Genomic DNA, 17,451 nt, shown 5'->3' with positions numbered 1-17,451 from the left:
AGATGGTTGGGCCAAAGCCAGTTTCCCGGCCCTCTCATGTAGGGACTTCGGCTGCATCTTTGCGCACGATGCGCAGGCCTCTGTGTCGTGACCAACTCCAAGGCACCACAGACAAATATCGTGGGGGTCGGTCACTGACATTTTGGCCTCACAATCGGTGAAACGACATTGTGGTTTTCCGAGGGAAACCATACAATTTGGCACCAAAAAAGTTGAGAAAATGTGAGTCGTGTTCCCGGTGCAGCATGCAAGTGCACGGAAAAAAGTAATTGAAGCATGGGGCGTAGTGACATGGTATTTATACGACGCCTGACGTCACTCCCGGAGGCGATGAACGAGCACTGAGCAAAACGGATCGACGGCTGAGTGGAGGTCCGCTACGCCTCCTGTCAAAATGTTTGAGCAGCAGAGGAAGGAATCTGCGGGAGAAAGGCAATCCATTGAGTTACGATTACGGTAGGTACTGTATGCCTTCTGAGGCTTGTGGATCTGCTTAGAAGCACATGCATTGGAGAGACTAGCAAGCAGTACCTGGAGAAGGTGGTGGGATGTTTGAAGGTACAGCAGCAAATAGATGTTTTAAGCCTGCTCGTACCACCTGTGAATCTTGTTTGCAATATGTATCCGGACAGTAATGTTGTGTAAATGTATGTACAGAACTCCACGTACCTGCCTTGCAAATGGCATTTAAAGGAACATTTGCTATAAAAGATAAAATAGCTCCTGTGACACGTGTATAGTGTGCTCTAAATGTAAAAGGCAAAGTGTATGTTAGAAAGAGAGTAGCAAATTTGAATGCATTTGACTATCCACTTTAAGAGTGCTGATTTAGAGACAGGATCCCCTTCTCTTCCAGTACCTATGGAAACAAACAATTGATCAGTCTTTTTGATAGGCTTTGTTTTGTTAAGGTAATACAGAACAGCCCTCCTAGAATCTAATGTATGGAGGCATTTTTCTGCAGAATTGCTACGGTTTTTGAAAGAAAGCTGGAAGTTCTATGGACTGGTTGAGATGGAACTTTGAAATACATTTTGGTGAAAAAAATGGGTGTGTTCTTAGCACCACTTTGTCTTTGCGAATGACAACAAAGGGATCTTGGATTCAGAGTGCCTGTAGTTCACTGACCCTTCTAATGGATGTAATGGCAATGAGAAAAGCAGTCTTGCACGTGAGGTGCTTAAGATTGATCTTGTGCATTGGCTCAAAAGGGCGACCCATGAGCTTTTTAAGAACAATATTTCATTCCCATCTGGGAGTAGGGTTTGAAACAGGCGGATGTAATCATTTAGCCCCCTCCATGAATGTTTTAACCATTGGCACCTTCCACCAAGACACTTTAGTTTGAAAGGTGGTGTATGCAGATAGTGCGGCTAGATGGACTTTAAGAGAGTTGACGACTAAACCTGAATCCAACAGGAAAAGCAAATAGAGAACAATGTGTGAAGGAGAGCAATCAATTGGACTGATGTCTCGAGCTTTGCAACAATTAACTGTTAGCATTTAGTGTAGTAGCAATGTCTGTCTGGTATAAGGTCTGTGTGCTTCTTTAAAGGATGTCCCTACAAACTCTGACTTTAGGTGCCATGCTGTCAAGTTCAGTGTTTGAGGGCACGGGTGATAAAGGGTTCCCTAGTGTTGGGAAAGAATGTTGTATGGGCATGGAAGTTTCACTGGTGTGCAAAGGGGCATTGTGAGCAGGTGTGAGAACAATGGCTGACATGCCCACATTGGAGCTATCAGAATTAGTTTCACTGGTTCTTGGTGAATTTAGTGGATGATCTTGTTGAGAAGAGGTGTTTTGGGAAAGTGTGAGCAAATCTCCCTGACCAATTCATCCAGAGAGCGTTGCACTTGGACCTTGTTTGGGGGAACCTGGACATGTAATTTGGGCATTGTGCGTTATTGTGGGTTGCAAATAGATCTAGGTCTGGTTGTCCCCAGTTTGAGAAGATATCTTCTATAATATCTTTATCTGACTGCCATTCGTGTTCTGATGGAAGATATACGTCTCTGCTTAGTACATCTGCTAGGCAGTTGTGTTCCGCTGGAACGTGTTGGGACAGAAGCAACATGTGTTTTAATGCCCATTTACATATGTTCTGTGCTAGTTTGGACAGACCTGGAGAATGTGTTCCCCCCTGCTTGTTTATGTAAATATGGCTGTTGTCTGACCGTTGGGATTAAGGCTCTTTTTCCCGAACACTGCTAACAATTCTAGAAGTTTGATGTGCTTCTTTGTTAGTTATAGTAACAAGTTGCTGTGTGCAGTGTGATTGAGGAGATGTGCGCCCCTCCCTGACAGCGATACGTCTGTGGTAAGTGTGATGAATCAAATAGAGTCGTCACAGATTCTCCAGTGGTGGTGGCCAGGGAACGGCGGCCTCTACCTGACCCTGGGGGCGGCTTTATGAGGGAGGATCACATGGGAGGAGACAACTACCAGGGAGGTTTAATGACTTAATGGCCTACTGTCAGTTGTGTGAACCTCATTGTAGAAGAAGTAGAAAAACATATTCATATTTCTATGGTAAAAACACCCACCTATGACCTAAATACACAAAGCTCCAAAGCGGCACCTTTGGTTAGAACCACTGAGAAGAAATATCTAAACACTATATGTTGTGAGGAATCCAATAGTCATCACGGATTCCCAACAGTATCCTATTCCCATAAGGAGAAAGGGCCTGCAGCTGCTACCTGATCCTGACCCTGGGGGTGGCATTATAAGGGAGGATCACATGAGAGGGGACTACCAGGGAGATGCCATGACTTAAATGGAGGCAACCCATTGCTCTCCCCTTTCTCATGAGGAAGCCCCTTTGATATCCAGGTTCTTCATGGCCTGTTGCATTGTTAGTCAGGTTTCCATCTTCCATCCAAACTACTACAACTCACACATGACATCTCTTGATCATGAAGTGCCTTTTTGTGAACTCAGTAAGAAGAAAAATCCAGGAGTTAAAAGCCCAAAGGAAGTTATGGTCTTCAACTCCCATAACTACTCAGGTACTGGGACGAGGAAGAGGCCGACAGCAGTGCAGAAGCTCTTGGAGGCCAGGTTGCTCGAACAGTAGTCTACGCTCGTGGCCAAGTCAGAAGCTGGCAAGTAACCGCAGAGCTGCGCTGGATGCAGGAGAGGTGTCCGCATACCCCGAACAGGAAGGCAGAAGAAGAGGTCATAACGAGAAGGCACAAGCATTGTCGGAGACGCTGAGAACTACCAGTGAGTCCACTCAAAGCCACTGGGGACCCCGGGGCGTCCCGACATCAGATGCAAAGAGTCATTGAATGGCACATGAGTACTAATGCAGAAAGATACAAAGGCAAAGTTTGTTTAAATTCAACTTAAGAAAAGTACAAATTTAACACCCAATAAGAAGAATGTTTGATGCAGAAAATACACAGAGATAACATTTTTTTTTAATGCAGCCAAGGCAAAGTTTAAAGGCAAGATACACTTTAAAAGAATGTTTGAATGCTGACAAGACAAAGATTGAAGGTGAATCTTAAATCAAGTACAGATGCAAGAAATGCCAAAGTGAAGAGGAAGATTGAGCAAATATTAAAAGTCCTGAAAGGCGAGTATATTGAACAGAACCTTTTAGTTAAACAAGAACTTTGGGAGTCTAAGAAAGACACCAATGAACTGTTAGCTAAAGAGACATTTGGCACGAAGGACCGGCAAAGGCAGTCTACGGCAGATCGACAGTGTGGAGAGAAGAAGAGCTGCGTTTCCTTTTTTTCTACTGAATGCAAGTCACAAGCACGCTCCTGTGCCTTTAACATACAGAGTAGGCGTGTATACAGAAGTTGCTGGTGGCGCTGAGCGCCGGCAAAGAACAGTCTACGGCAGTCCGGGGCACGAAGCTGGCGTGGGTGCTGCTCCCTTGCTGCACCGCTTTCTTGCTCCCCGCATGAGATCTGATGTATCCTGCCTGAGCCCGGACATGTTGGGAAAGTAGATCTGCGCTCCATATTTGGAGATGTTACAATCGCTGTGAGGAGCAGAAACTAGACCTATGGTGCTGCCTCCTGAAAAGAAGGTCTGTAAACTTTGATTACTCTTTTCCCGAAAACTGCTGGAGACTGCCTTTTGGAAAATACGTGTGTGATCAACTGCCGAAATGACTCTAAAATTAAGGAGGGGCAGGCTGACAATAACGGAAAAGGGAAGGGCTGCCTTGAAAGCCCATGAGGAGGGATGAGGGAGGACGTTTTTGAGTCCCCTAACCACACTGTCCATGCGGACTCTTCAGTAAACAGGACTTCTAGAGTAAACCAAAACTCTCCAGACTCCAGCCAGAGTCAACATGCATACGAACAGTCACTTGGAAACAATATTGAAACAAGGGGAAACCCGCAAACCGAGAGACTGATGCTTCCTGCAAGCACTCCACTATTATACTCAGCGGCAGTGCGTAACTCCCACATCCAGCAAACAAGGGACATGTCAGTCTTGTCAAAGCAGGTAAAGCTCATGTAACCTTCCTAAACCCACAACTAACAATGGATATCCACAGAAGGCGGTCTGGGCTTCATTGCACAGATATGGTGGAAGATTCCAGTGAGACAGGGTGGGTTGCAGAACCAAATTTAAAAGATTTTCAACGGGAAAATAATGTGAATAACCAAAGCGTGCTGTATCAGTCTGTTGAAAAACTGTGCAGCGACCTGGAGGGGATCATGCAATGACCCTATTGTGCATTAAACAAAGGAACACACTCCTACACATACCCCAAAGACCCCTGAGTGAGCACGAGCTGCAATTAAGCCCTCTAAATATCTCAATCCAAGAGCAGGACATGGCTTGTGCAACTCAACTTGAGAGACAAAGACAAACAATAAATGACAACTACTTCACACCTAAAAACATCGCCATGAGAAGGGAATCTAATATTATGCAGCAAATGGATACACTGGGTCCAGCTTCTATTTCAGCGCTGCGTTTGGTGTTAGAATCATTACAGCGCCTATACGCTATCATCAAAAAGGTTGTTCAGGGAAACGTGCTCAAACTTGACACCACAGAGCAGGGCCTGAACAAGCTGTTGACACAGAAGATGGACTTGACATTAAAAAAGGTACTGTCCTGTAAAAAGGGGGAAAAGGATCCAAAGAGGTGGGAAGAAGACCAGGCAAACTTTCTGGGACCAGAAACATCCCACATGCACCCAAGTCTATGGGTGGAGACAAGCACCGGATGGTGTGAACCAGATGTGAAGGGGCGAGACCCCACTGAAGTGTCGGGAGGCGCCAGACTCGCCTTCGCCTCTCTGTGATCAGTTAAACATAACTAGGACGGGAGAAATTGAACACCACACCTGCCATTGGATACCCCAACTCATAATCTGGAACAAGAAGCGTGGGTGAAAGTCAGCAGACTAAAGAGGAAAGATAAAATTCAAAAGAGGAAAAAAAAAAAAAGAAAAAAAAACGTACCCGCTCCAAATATGAATAAACAAAATAACTGAAGACAGTTCCTAGACACCCTCACCTTGGGGAAGTGAAACAGGTAACCCTCCTAAAAAAGTGGAGGAAAACCAGCATTGGTGCCCAAAGAAATGAATTGAAAGGACAACCTAAGAAAAAGCTATCGAAAATGACCAGTTATCTGGGAAACCAAGTAACTCCTACAGGGGAGGCACACCCTATGGGAAATGTGGTAAATGAGTCATCGATGGAGGGGATACCTTTAGAAGAAACCCTTCAAGTGGAATAAGGGGATATGGAAGCTTCTGAACATCAATTACCACTAGTTTCGCATTTGGAGAAAAGTAGTAACAACGCCCTTGAATGATCATCACCCACATTAAATAGGGGAAGATATGCTAAGCTTTCACAAGACTTGGAAAAGACTAAACTCCTTAACAAAACGGACAAAAACATCTTCCAAGGAACGGAAATGGGCTGGAAAGCGGAAACAATGGAAAATATGAATAGCGGGAACGTAATCAGAGGCTTTCAGGCTGCTCCCCAGCTTAGAGCGTAACGCTCAGATGGCATTTTAAGAGTGGCCTTCCCGAAGAAGGGTGCGGAAAGGTCAGTCTGTTTTTTTGCTTCAAACTTGATTGCCAAAATGGTTTAGATTAATCAAGAGGCCCTAAAGACCTTGGGTTTTCTCCTGGAGGAACTATCATCCCATGAAGTGAAGAAATTGAGACATTTCTAAATCCCATATAACCAATGGAAGTAACACCACAACGAGTACCGGAAATGGCAGGAGGAAAAAGGAATGGAAATAGTACTGACGATGAATGGGCCTGGCTAGAAGGAGCCGTTGAAATATTCAAAAGAATGAAGTCTAGCCAGCAGCATCTTTGAGAGAACGGACATAAAAAAACGTCATGGAACATGTGTGGTTTTCATAAACTAACAGGAAACACCATGGAGTCTCTTAGACTAGCAAACGCGATTGCATTACAGGCAACCACGGCCGTTGGCAAATTCGATCTGGTAGGGTTTACAACCTACTGCAAATCAGCAACTCGTGGGGATAAGGGTCGACCAAAAGGAGGGTTGGAAGTAGCAATAGATTTAAGTTGGGAATGTATACATCTTAAGGTAGAAGTGGCCTCACCCAATCTGATGGCTATGAATATCTTAATCCCCGTTAGGGAGAATTCGCAGAAATGTGCTAATTCCTCTCTACCTTAGAGACCCCCAGCCCTTTCGCTGGACTCTAGGCCTTTTTCATTTTTACCTGGAGAGAGTGAGACCCTTTTTCCCTCACTCTCTCATGTATTTTTTCTGTGATTTGAACTCTGTGTTTCTTTTGGTTGTGGAGTCTGACAAACTCCATAGGCATCATCTTTTACATTGTGTCACACAGCACCTTCAGGGCAGTGGCACAGGGAAGTCTTTCAGATTTCCCAAAGGTGTAAATACCTTTCTCTAAGATAACTACTGTTTCCAAGAGTAGTAAAGTGAAATTGACTTTACTTTCCTTTGTACATTTCTAGACCCAGCACACACTATCTTACAATAGGGTGCTGGAGAGGTTACAGAGTATCCCCTTTGTCTAGTTTCTCATGTAACATTTTTATATCACCCTTTACACGATGAATGGCCGGAGGCAGTGGTTTACATTTTACTACCATGGTGCTTCTTTACCGCGGGCTGCGTTCGCAACTGCAGTAACGCACCCAGGGGTGCCCTTTTTGTCAAAATGGCCCCGGTCTTCTTTTTTCACCATTTCTTCATGCAAAGGTCCTTCTTGAGATTTATTCTGTGCGCCAAACCAGGTTTATTCCCTTTGTTAATTTTGTCTTTGGCGGGATTCAAGAGTGAAGCCCGCCTCTGGCTCCAGTATGTCTGGCAGGGGCAGGAAGTGAGGCAGGGGCCCGAAACTCCCTGTCCTTAGTCGGAAAGAACAGCCACTCTGCTGTTTGACTGACAGCTAGGCTGGAAGGAATGAGAGGAACCTGCCTAAAAAGCGAGGTCTTTGGCTTGGGAGGCAGAGTCGACCACTGGACGAAGGAAGCCAAAGAAGAACTTGCTGCTGCAGGAACCAAAGTGCCAGGGAGAGGAACATGACAACCCTGACCTCCTGGCAATAGGAACCCAACCTTTGGTATAAGTCTGTACTAAACAGGTTGCTAGCGTGATAGAGCAGCCAGACTTATCTCAAGAGGGGTCAATGTGAGCAGTAGGGGAGTTACACAGAGATTCACAGTGATGAGTATCCAAATAAACACTTAAACTCAAGGTTTCTTGATCAAACAATTTATTTACCAGTCAGTTTGAATACGCCTTCCTCAGAAGGGAGCAATATAAAAGCAACACACATACACCTTCAAAATACACACTCTTAGTTTCTCCAAGTTCAGCAAACACCCATTTGGGATGACACACAGACACTTCCTAAACCCTCAGGTGACTTAAATAGTTAGGACATTGGACAGTAATGTATCATTGTTACACTTACAGCAATACTGAGATGAGTGTCAAAGAAAAGAGTTATCAGAATAAAACAAGAGATCACACAAATATTCTGAAGCAGGAAAGTACTTTTGGTAACCTCCCAATGCAAAGTAAGTTAACCCCTTCCTGGAAGGAAGACCAAACACAAAGTCAGAGGGAAAAAGAGTCATTCACGGAGCCAGGCCAAGCCAATGTTGATTGGGCAAAACTCTAGCTGGACTGAAGCACTTCTCTGAGGCAGATAAAGTCTTGCACAATGTTTTAGAAGTCTTTGTAGAAAAGAAGAAATCAAAGTAGGGCAACAAGCTGTTAGGCTTGTGAGGTAAAGAAGCTGTTAGCAACTCTACAAAAGCAACCAAGACAGGCCTCAACTGAGATCAAGTAAGGCTACCCAAGAGGTAAGTTCTCTTAGCCTGTACAGTACCTTTGGTATGAAGAAAAGTGTGGCAGGTGGCTTCTGTTCCTGTGCAGCTCTGCAGATCCTGGTGTTCCTGGGCCTCAGTTTTGGGGACAAGAGGGAGGACTTCTGGGGACTCCTGCACTGCAATGGGACGGTAATCGACAGCATCCGGCAATCTTCAAACAAGTGGCACTTCAGTGTTTCAGCTCCTCGCGTCTAACGCAAATAGCACCACCGCGGTTTCTGGCTGTCAAGATGGGCTTTCCTTGCATCTGGGGTCCAGCACTCTGTTGACGTAGCTCAGGCTCGGTCAGTTCTGCTTCCTGTCAGTCCGGAGGATCTTCCTGGAGTTCTTGGCCCACTTAAAAGCAACACCACAATCTGGTGTTCCTCTTCCTGGCTATTCGGTTCCAGCAGCAACTGCAGTGGAAGTTCAACCAGCTCCAAGAGGATATCCAGGTGGCTTACTTTGGAGTTGATTGGTCCCACCAACTCAAGGGGAGAAGTCGTCCTTGCAGGGCTTCTCTAATCGAGGTGAATTCGGAGCTTCAGCACAGCAGCAGGGCTTCACCAGGCAAAGCAACGGTCCGTGAGTTGCGGCAGGCGTCTCTTTCAAGTTCTTCTTCGGATTCCTACGTCCAGTGGTCGTCTCTCCTTCCAAGCCAAAAAACCTCGCTTTTTTTGCAGGTTTCTCCCATTCATTCCAGCCAAGCTGTCAGTCACCCAGCAGGGTGGCTGTCCTTGCCGGACAGTCAGCCGGCCTTGCCGGACAGCCAGCCGGCCAATCACCTAAGAGTGCATTTGCATCTCCTAGGAGATTAAGCACAGGAAATCTTCGGGCACCTCCCTCACTTCCTGCCCCCACCAGACACCCTGGAGCCAGAGGCGGGCTTCACTCGTGAATCCCGCCAAAGACAAAATGAAGAAAGGGACCAAACCTGGTTTGGCGCACAGAGTAAATCTCAAGAAGGACCTTTCTGTGAAGAAATGGTGAAAAAAGAAGACCGAGGCCATTTAGACAAACATGTCACCCTTGGGTGCTTTACTGCAGCTGCGGTAAAGACACTACAGTAGTAAAAGGTAAACCACTGCCACCAGCCATTCATCGAGGAAAGGGTAACCTAAAAATGTCACACGAGAAACTAGACAAAGGGGATACGTAGTAACCCCTCCAGCACCCTATTGTAAGATAGTGTCTGCTGGGTCTAGAAAGTTTACAATGTAAGTAAAGTCAATTTTACTTCACTGTTCTTGGAAACAGTAGTTATCCAAGAGAAAGGTATTTTAAACCTTTGGGAAATCCGAAAGACTGCCCTGTGCCACTGTCGGACTCCATAACCAAAAGAAACAGCTCAAATCACAAAAACATACAGGCGAGAGTGCGAAAAAAGGGTCTCATTCTCTTCAGGTAAAAATTAAAAAGTCTTAAGAGTCCAGCAAAAGTGTTAGGGGTCTGTAAGGTAGAGAGGAATTAGCACATTTCTGAGAATTCTCAGTAACAATCCCGAAACTCCCTGTGCTTAATCTCCTTGGTTACAGGAACACCCAAAGGTGATTGGCCGGCTGTCTGTCCTTGTAGGACAGCCACCCTGCTGTGAGAGTGACCGCTAAGCTGCGAATGAATGTTAGAAACCTAAGGTGAGGCTTCTTGCAAGGAAGGCAGAGTGGACCACTGGACGAAGGAATCCAAAGAAGAACTTGGAAGAGACACTTGCTGCAACTCCTGTACCGTTGGTTTGCCCGGTGAAGCTCTGCTGCAGTGGTGAAGCTCAGAATTGGACTAGAGAAATCCTGCAAAGGTCGACTTCTCCCTTTGGGTTGGTGGGACCAATCGACTCCACGACTAACACATTTGGAAATCCTCTCAGAGCTGACTGTAATTCCATTTGATGGTGCAGGAACCGATTGCCAGGGAGAGGAACACCAGAATTGAGTGCATCGTTTTTAAGTTGGACCCGAGCTCCAGGAAGATCTTCAGTCTCCCTCGAAGCAGGACTGACCAAGCCTGAGCCACCTCAACAGAGTGCTGTTCCCCAGAAGCAAGGAAAGCCCAGAAGGTATCCAAGAACCACGGTGGTGCTATTGGCGAGTAGCTGATACCGCAAAGTGCTGCTGATCTGAACTTTGCTCATTGCTGCCGCCAACGTCCGAATCATAGAGCAGGAGTCCCCAGACGTCCTTCCCTCTTGTCCCCACGACTGAGACCCAGGAACAAAGGACCTGTAGGACCTACAACAGGCACAGAAGCCAGCTGGAACACATTTCTTCAGACCTAAGATACTGTAAACTGAGAGGTACTTACCACTTGCGGTGTAGCTTGCTTGCTCTCAGTTGAGACGTGCATTGGCTGCCCTTTGCAGAGTTGCTTGCAGCTTTGCCCATAACAAGCCTCCCAGTTTGTGGCCCAACAGTGATTTATTTTTCTACAAACTCTCTATACCATTGTGCAAGACTTTTTACTTACCTTCAAGAAGTGCCTCAGCTCTCCTAGATTTTGTTCAATTGACATTGCCTTTCCTGGCTCCCTGAAGACTCTTCTATCCTTTGACTTTATAGTTTAATCTGTCCCTCCAAAAAGTCATACATTCTCTACTTGTGTAGCTGGGAAAGGGTTAATCTACATTGCATTGGGGGGTTTAAAAGTACTTACCGGTTTGAGAAACTTGTCAACCATTGTTTCCTTCCCTAACCTTTTCCTTTTGACACCAAACTCAGCATTGCTCTAAATTTACCAGTGATACATCAATGTCCACAGTGTCCTAGCTATTGAAGTCACCTTAGGGTGCAGGAAGTGTCTGTGTGCCATCCCGAATAGGTACCTAGTGATTAACTGAGAGTGTGTATTTTTGAAGTATATGTAAGTGTTACATATTTGCTCCCTTCTAAAGAAGGCTTATTCAAACTGACTGTTAAATAATTGTTTAATCAAGAAACCTAGAGTATAAGTGTTATTTGGATACTTGTCACTGTGAAATTATGTTACAACCCTACAGCTCACATTGACCCCTCTAAGGATAAGCCTGGCTGCTCAGCCATACTACCAACCTGTGTAGTACAGACTTATAACTAAGGTTGGGTTACCTACTGCCAGGAGGACAGGTTGGTGTCTCCCACAGGGTGCTGCCTACAATCTTGCCTAACAAGCGTGTTAAGGGGGGCGGGGAGGAGCATGGAGATTACATTATTGTGCAGCTCTAGCTGAGCTGTAGACCTGTGCAATGGAAGATGTGAAATGTATGGATTTCGAGAACAGCACAGAGGACCGTCTTACACACTGCTATCCAGCACACATTTGATTTAATTTCCTACGCTTACTAGTGGACTCCATCTAGAGTTACGAAAGCTGAATTACCAATTATGGTAAATCCAACTGACTGAAGAGGACTACCAACAAAGCCAAGTGGTTGGGTTTGCATGGCTTCAAAAGAATAACTAGTTTCGATATCACACAAAACAAAAGAGGTACATTGTTGTAGAAAATGATAACATTGTACTTCCACCATGTAAAGAGTGCACACACTGACCTCTGCGGAGACTCACACAGGAACATGAAATGGGTAAAAAACAAAACTTTTTTTTTAAATGAAAGAGCCTGTCCTGACAACAGTAAGAGCTACCATGACAGCAGCATTTATAAAATGAGTCAAAGTGATAAGTGAGGTTTAAAAATAACCTAATTTACACAAAAAAGAATTCCATATAAATTGTAGGAAATTCTGCAGAAAACACTGGGTTCCCACGAAGTGTGTCCAAAAACAGCAAAAAGGGACATTTTTCTCCAGCAGTCTACCGTTTAAGGGTGTAGGAGCAGATTTGTTTTCGAATTAAGTTTTAATCATTATCACATGCTTGTTTTTGCTAAGAACATCCATACACATTTTAGCTTATATATTTTCATCATACACCTTTCCCTTTAGCTAATGTGTATTAAATGAATGAGTGATTTCTTGGCCATTCAATTTTCATTTTTTTAAACTTTCTTTTTTAACACACTTGGCAGTGTACACTACAGAGTAATATCACAAGACACATGTGGGGCGGGGATCCCACGCTATACAAACAAAGAGCAGAATGAGATGGGGCATAAAGGACCTCAGCGTGGTAACAGCTAAGGGTCAACCCAGTAACCAGTGCATTAGGAGTCTGAATGTAGGTCAGCAGTGGATACGTAGAGGTATCTTGTGGAGGTGATGTGAGCAGACGATATGCTTTGAACAATCCCCATATGTCCTTTGGCCGGGATGTAACGGGTTGCATGAGGGCCCATTGTTCCTCCATATCATTGGCCGAGACAACAGCCCGCAGCCATTGGTCCCTTGTTGGGGGCCCCTCGCCTCTATCCGTCGCATCAGAATGAAGTGCTTGGCCAGTAGAAGGCACATGGCAACAGGTTTAAGCATATGACATAAACAGAGTTAAAAAAATATGAAATAGAGATTACATTGGAGATGGGACCAAGTCTGTGCCTGTTATCTTACACAATACCATGCATACATCATTTCGGCCATTCATTTTTTTTTCGTACTGCATTATCTGAACAGGAAAGCAGCGAGTAACGCTTTGAGTATGGGTTCCCGCTTAAATTACTTGAAGTGCACTGGCAAAAACTGGACTGGAGAATGGAGTCATAGAAGGTTACCAGCACGTGTAATGAGCAGGATGGCCACCCTGGGTCCTGGGCTCCATTCAGCAGGAGCTTTCAAGAGCATCTTGACCAGGTGATGAGCAAGTGAGAGACGTCTGCACGGAGGACAGTCTTCTCTGCTCCTCTTAATGGACTGTACAGTGGAGTGAGGTTACCTCCCTAATTGTAAGTTCTGTTTCTGGAAGAATCTTGGATAGTTTTGGTTGCATCATGAGGGCATGACCTATAAAGTTGGATATTTGTTGGGTGGGTAAGGTTGTTGCGGGATTGTTCCGGTAGAATAAACATGTAGCTCTGTTGATTGTCTTGCAAGACAAGAAGGTTGTCTCTGCTATTATTCGAGAATGTTTTTGTGAGCTCCAAATCTCTAAAATTGACTAGAATTAGCAAAAGGAGTGTCACAAGAGGCTGTATGACCTAACACTGGGAAATCAGTGTTAGCTAGCAACCAGCTAGCGATTCCAACATACAAAAGAGTCAAAGCAGGTGGCTCCAGCTTTGCTGTCCTAGCCCCCAAGAATTGGAATGCAATCCCACATGCTCTCAGGAGAGAGCCCTACATCACTCTTATCCGCAAGGCTCTCAAAACACAACTCTTCAGCTAGACAAGCACCTGCCTCATGATGACTCATTGGTACCGCTTCTTCGGCTTGTCAGCCGAAACTCGTCTTTGTATCCTCCTCACTGAAAATTGGCTGCCTCACTTTGTAAAATGTTTGTTTCACCATATAAAACTGTTGTTCGTCCAAGTTAAGCATCCTGTAATAGCGCCACAATCCCCCTGGGCCGCTGGCGCTTTATAAATCCAAATAAATAAATAAAATAAATCACCCTCCATCTTAAATGCACATTAAAGGTTTGTCTTGGTATGGGAAAGTAGCTAAATTTTGGTCCGCTGTGCATGACTCAGTTCATAACTAAAGTTTGCTGCACATATAATATATATAATATAGTAATGCACTATTCCGCAATTTGTTTTTTTTCTCATGTTTGACAATATGTCTGGCATTGCTTATTATAAGAACTGTGACAAGAGGCATGAGAGGTAATTCCCAGATTATTTTCCCAGCAAATCCACTTACTCCAAGTCCTACTCTCCCTCATCATAGTTATTATTCCCACCCACCCCCTGTGAAAGAGGCACCAGTGAATTAGACGGCATTGCTTGACGGACGGGTATATTTCTTGGCGGTAAAGTTATGAGGCCGGCGCCACACGTCTCAGGGATGCTTAAACCACATACATTAATGACTAATAAGGAAGAGTAGGACATTCTCACTCCGTTCTCAAAAAACACGGCAGACTTTCCTTCTTCTCTACTCTAAATTAAATGTATTATAGCCTATAAATTTGCTAAATGTTTTACTCTAAATAATCATGTTGTGTTCAATTAATCACATCCCCTAAAGCAGGAATAAGAAATTACATTTAAATCAGGTATTCTTGCCTAAGAAATCAAAAACATACCTCTTTGCTAAGAGGTTCAAAAACCTCACCCATGACGATTTCAATAAAGAAAGCCTTTGCTTGCCACTGCTCCAAGGAAGTCGACAAGGCAGAGTTATAAAACTTTAATTCCGTAGCTGAGGGAAAATAAAATATGTTAGGAGAGCTGGAGCAGCAAGATGGCAGCAGACACTGATTATATGTTATATATGCACTTTCTCTGTCTCTGCACATTACACACACAGGGTGTCCAAATATAATTTGAAATGTTAAAGCTAATTATACAACTGTAGTTAAATCAGATGCTTTGTTGTAGTTTATTTTGTTTTTCATAAAAGATTTCACAAACATGCGTACATATGCTTTCAATGAGACCAGCACACCTTATTTCCAGATACCTTTCGAGGCATCACTAAATCTGAGAAGGAACACAAGGAACAAGTTACTTACATGTAACTGTTGTTCTCCAGCATGGGTCTGGCATGGATTCACATGCTCATGAATATTCCCCGTCAGGCTGGGAATCCTCAGTAAAGAAAAAATCAGTATCAGTTTCGTTTCTGATCTGTCTTTCTTAGTAGTAACCAATCACTGATCTCTGGGTCATACTGCCCCCAGCCAATGACTGCCCTCTCCCTAGGCCCCTCCCCTGGCAGCCATCCTCAGATTTGGTAGCACGTAAAGTGGCAGTATGACCAAGTGAAGAGCCGCAGAGGGGTAGGAGGGAGGGTTTGCATGTGAATCCATGCCAAACCCATGCTGGAGAACAACAGTTACAGGTAAGTAACTTGTTCCTTCTCCAGAATGGGGTCTGGCATGGATTCACATGCTCATGAATATAAGAACACATAGCAGTACACACATGCACAACCAAGGGAGGTGGCAAGGCTCAACATTAAGCATCTCCTACCTCCTCACCAGGCTCACCTTAAGCGAACAGATTGCGCAGCACTGCCTGGCCGACTCTGGACTCCTCCCTGGAATCCCAGTCGACGCAGTAGAATCTTGTGAAGGTGTGCGTCGACCTCCACGTAGCAGCCCTGCAGATGTCCAGCAGGGGTACACCAGACAAGAACGCCGTGGTGGCAGCGATCGCTCTAGTCGAATGGGCTCTCGGGCAGCCGGGCAACGGTCGGGTTGCCAACCGGTGACAGTTCATGATGCAGCCGGAGAGCCATCTGGAAAGGGAAGGCTTTGAGAGCGGCATGAAGGAGGGGTGCGTCCTCAGCACCACCCTCGTATTGTGGAAAGTCAAGTATGGAGGCTTGCAGGATAGGGCCTGAATCTCTCCCACACGACGTGCAGAGGTGATGGCCACAAGGAACGCTGTCTTCGACGACAGGAACTTCAACGGCGCCGAATGAAAAGGCTCGAATGGCGGCCCCGTGAGCCTGATCAGCACTAAGTTGAGCTCCCACGCCGGGGTGGGAGCCTTCACCGGCGGGAACGATCGGAACAGTCCCTTCATAAATTCCTTCACCAGCCGATGAGACCACAAGAATGGCCGTCCCGTAGTTCTGGTGTATCAGGAGATCGCTGCCAGATGTATCTTAATGGAAGCGTGAGCTAGACCAGCTTTGGCCAGTGACAGTAGGTATGGTAGCACTTGAGGGGCCGTAATCCGTAGAGGGTTAATCTTTTGTGCATGGCACCAGACAGAGAACCTCTTCCACTTATGTCCGTAGCACTTGAGAGTTGAGGACACCCTGGCCTTTGCAAGAACCTCTCTGCAGTCAGCTGGGATATCGTACCCTCCAAACTCTAGTGTGACTGGTGGGGACGCTGATAAAGCCAGAAGGTCCGGGAACCACATCTGTCTCGGCCACGCCGGTGCGACGAGGATCATCTTGCACTGGGACCTCTTGAGCTGGCTGATGAGTCGAAGCAGCAACGGCAACGGAGGGAACGCATACAAACAGGCCGTCCGAGGGGAACGAGAAAGCATCGCCTATGCTCCTCGGCTGGGGGAACCTACTGGCGAACCTCTGGCACTTGGGAGTTCGACGTTGTCGCGAATAGGTCGATCTGGGGTTTGCCCCATCGTTGGAAGAGCTGATCCACTTGATCCTGGCGTAGTTCCCACTCGTGGCACCAGCGCAGCTCCCTGCTGAGTGAGTCGGCGATGGTATTTTTTATTCCTGCTAGATGGAAGGGAACCAGGAACATCCCATAGGCGACGGCCCAGTGCCACAGATCCTCGGCCTCGTTGGATAGGGCTGGGGATCTGGTGCCTCCCTGCTTCCGGATGTAGAACATCGTGGTGGTTTTGTCAGTGAAGATCCTCACGACCTTGCCCTTGAGGGACGGGAGGAACGACTTGAGCGCCCAGAACACGGCTCGGAGCTCCAGAATGTTGATGTGGAGAGACCTCTCCTCCAGGAGCCAAAGGCCTCTTGCGTGGAGACCTCTGGTGTGCGCACCCCATCCCTCCAGGGAGGCATCCATCGTCACCGTCTCCTGGTGTGCCGGGGTCTGAAAGTCCGTGCCCACCGTGAGGTGCGCACGGGTGCCCCACCACTGAATCGCCCGACGGAAAACCTTGTTAAGTGGGATCTTGTCTTCGAAGCTGCCCGCCGCTTGCATCCAGCGGGCGTCGAGGAACTCTTGTAGAGGATGCATCCGTAGTCTGCACAGGCACACTAGGTAGATGCATGAGGACATCATTCCGAGGAGGGACTTGATGGATCTCACCCTGGCCACGTCCGTGGCTAGCAAGCGCTGCACCTTGCTCAAGATGGCTTTCGTCCTTTCCTCCGACGGAGACGCCAATCGCTCCGCTGTATCGAGCTTCGCTCCCAGAGACAGTGCCACCTGCGACGGGACCGAATGGGATTTCGGGTAGTTGATGGAGAATCCCAGCTCCGTGAGCAGGCGGACGGTCCTCGCTGTGTGCTAGACGGCGAGTTCTCTTGTCCTTGCACGGATGAGCCAGTCGTCCAGGTAGGGGTAGAGGTGGATCCCCTGCAGGCGCAGCCTCGCCGCCACTGGTGCTAGGCACTTGGTGAACACCCTGGGTGCCGACTTCAATCCGAATGGC

General features: G+C 46.3%; 1 protein-coding gene across 2 annotated transcripts in view; it reads right to left on the bottom strand.

Moving 5' to 3' along the window:
* LOC138468319 (exportin-5-like) overlaps positions 1-17,451 on the bottom strand; it is a 2,047,117-nt gene that overhangs the window by 1,104,575 nt on the left and 925,091 nt on the right. For both annotated transcript variants that reach the window (XM_069608821.1, XM_069608822.1), the window contains exon 17: positions 14,436-14,551. In XM_069608821.1, the coding sequence (XP_069464922.1) occupies positions 14,436-14,551 (116 nt within the window). The remainder of the gene's footprint in view (positions 1-14,435; positions 14,552-17,451) is intronic.

This window comes from Ambystoma mexicanum, chromosome 4q, assembly GCF_040938575.1.
Source record: "Ambystoma mexicanum isolate Mex_15411 chromosome 4q, UKY_AmexF1_1, whole genome shotgun sequence".
In the NCBI taxonomy this organism is placed as follows: domain Eukaryota; kingdom Metazoa; phylum Chordata; class Amphibia; order Caudata; family Ambystomatidae; genus Ambystoma; species Ambystoma mexicanum.
This window is presented reverse-complemented; position numbering and strand designations above follow the sequence as displayed.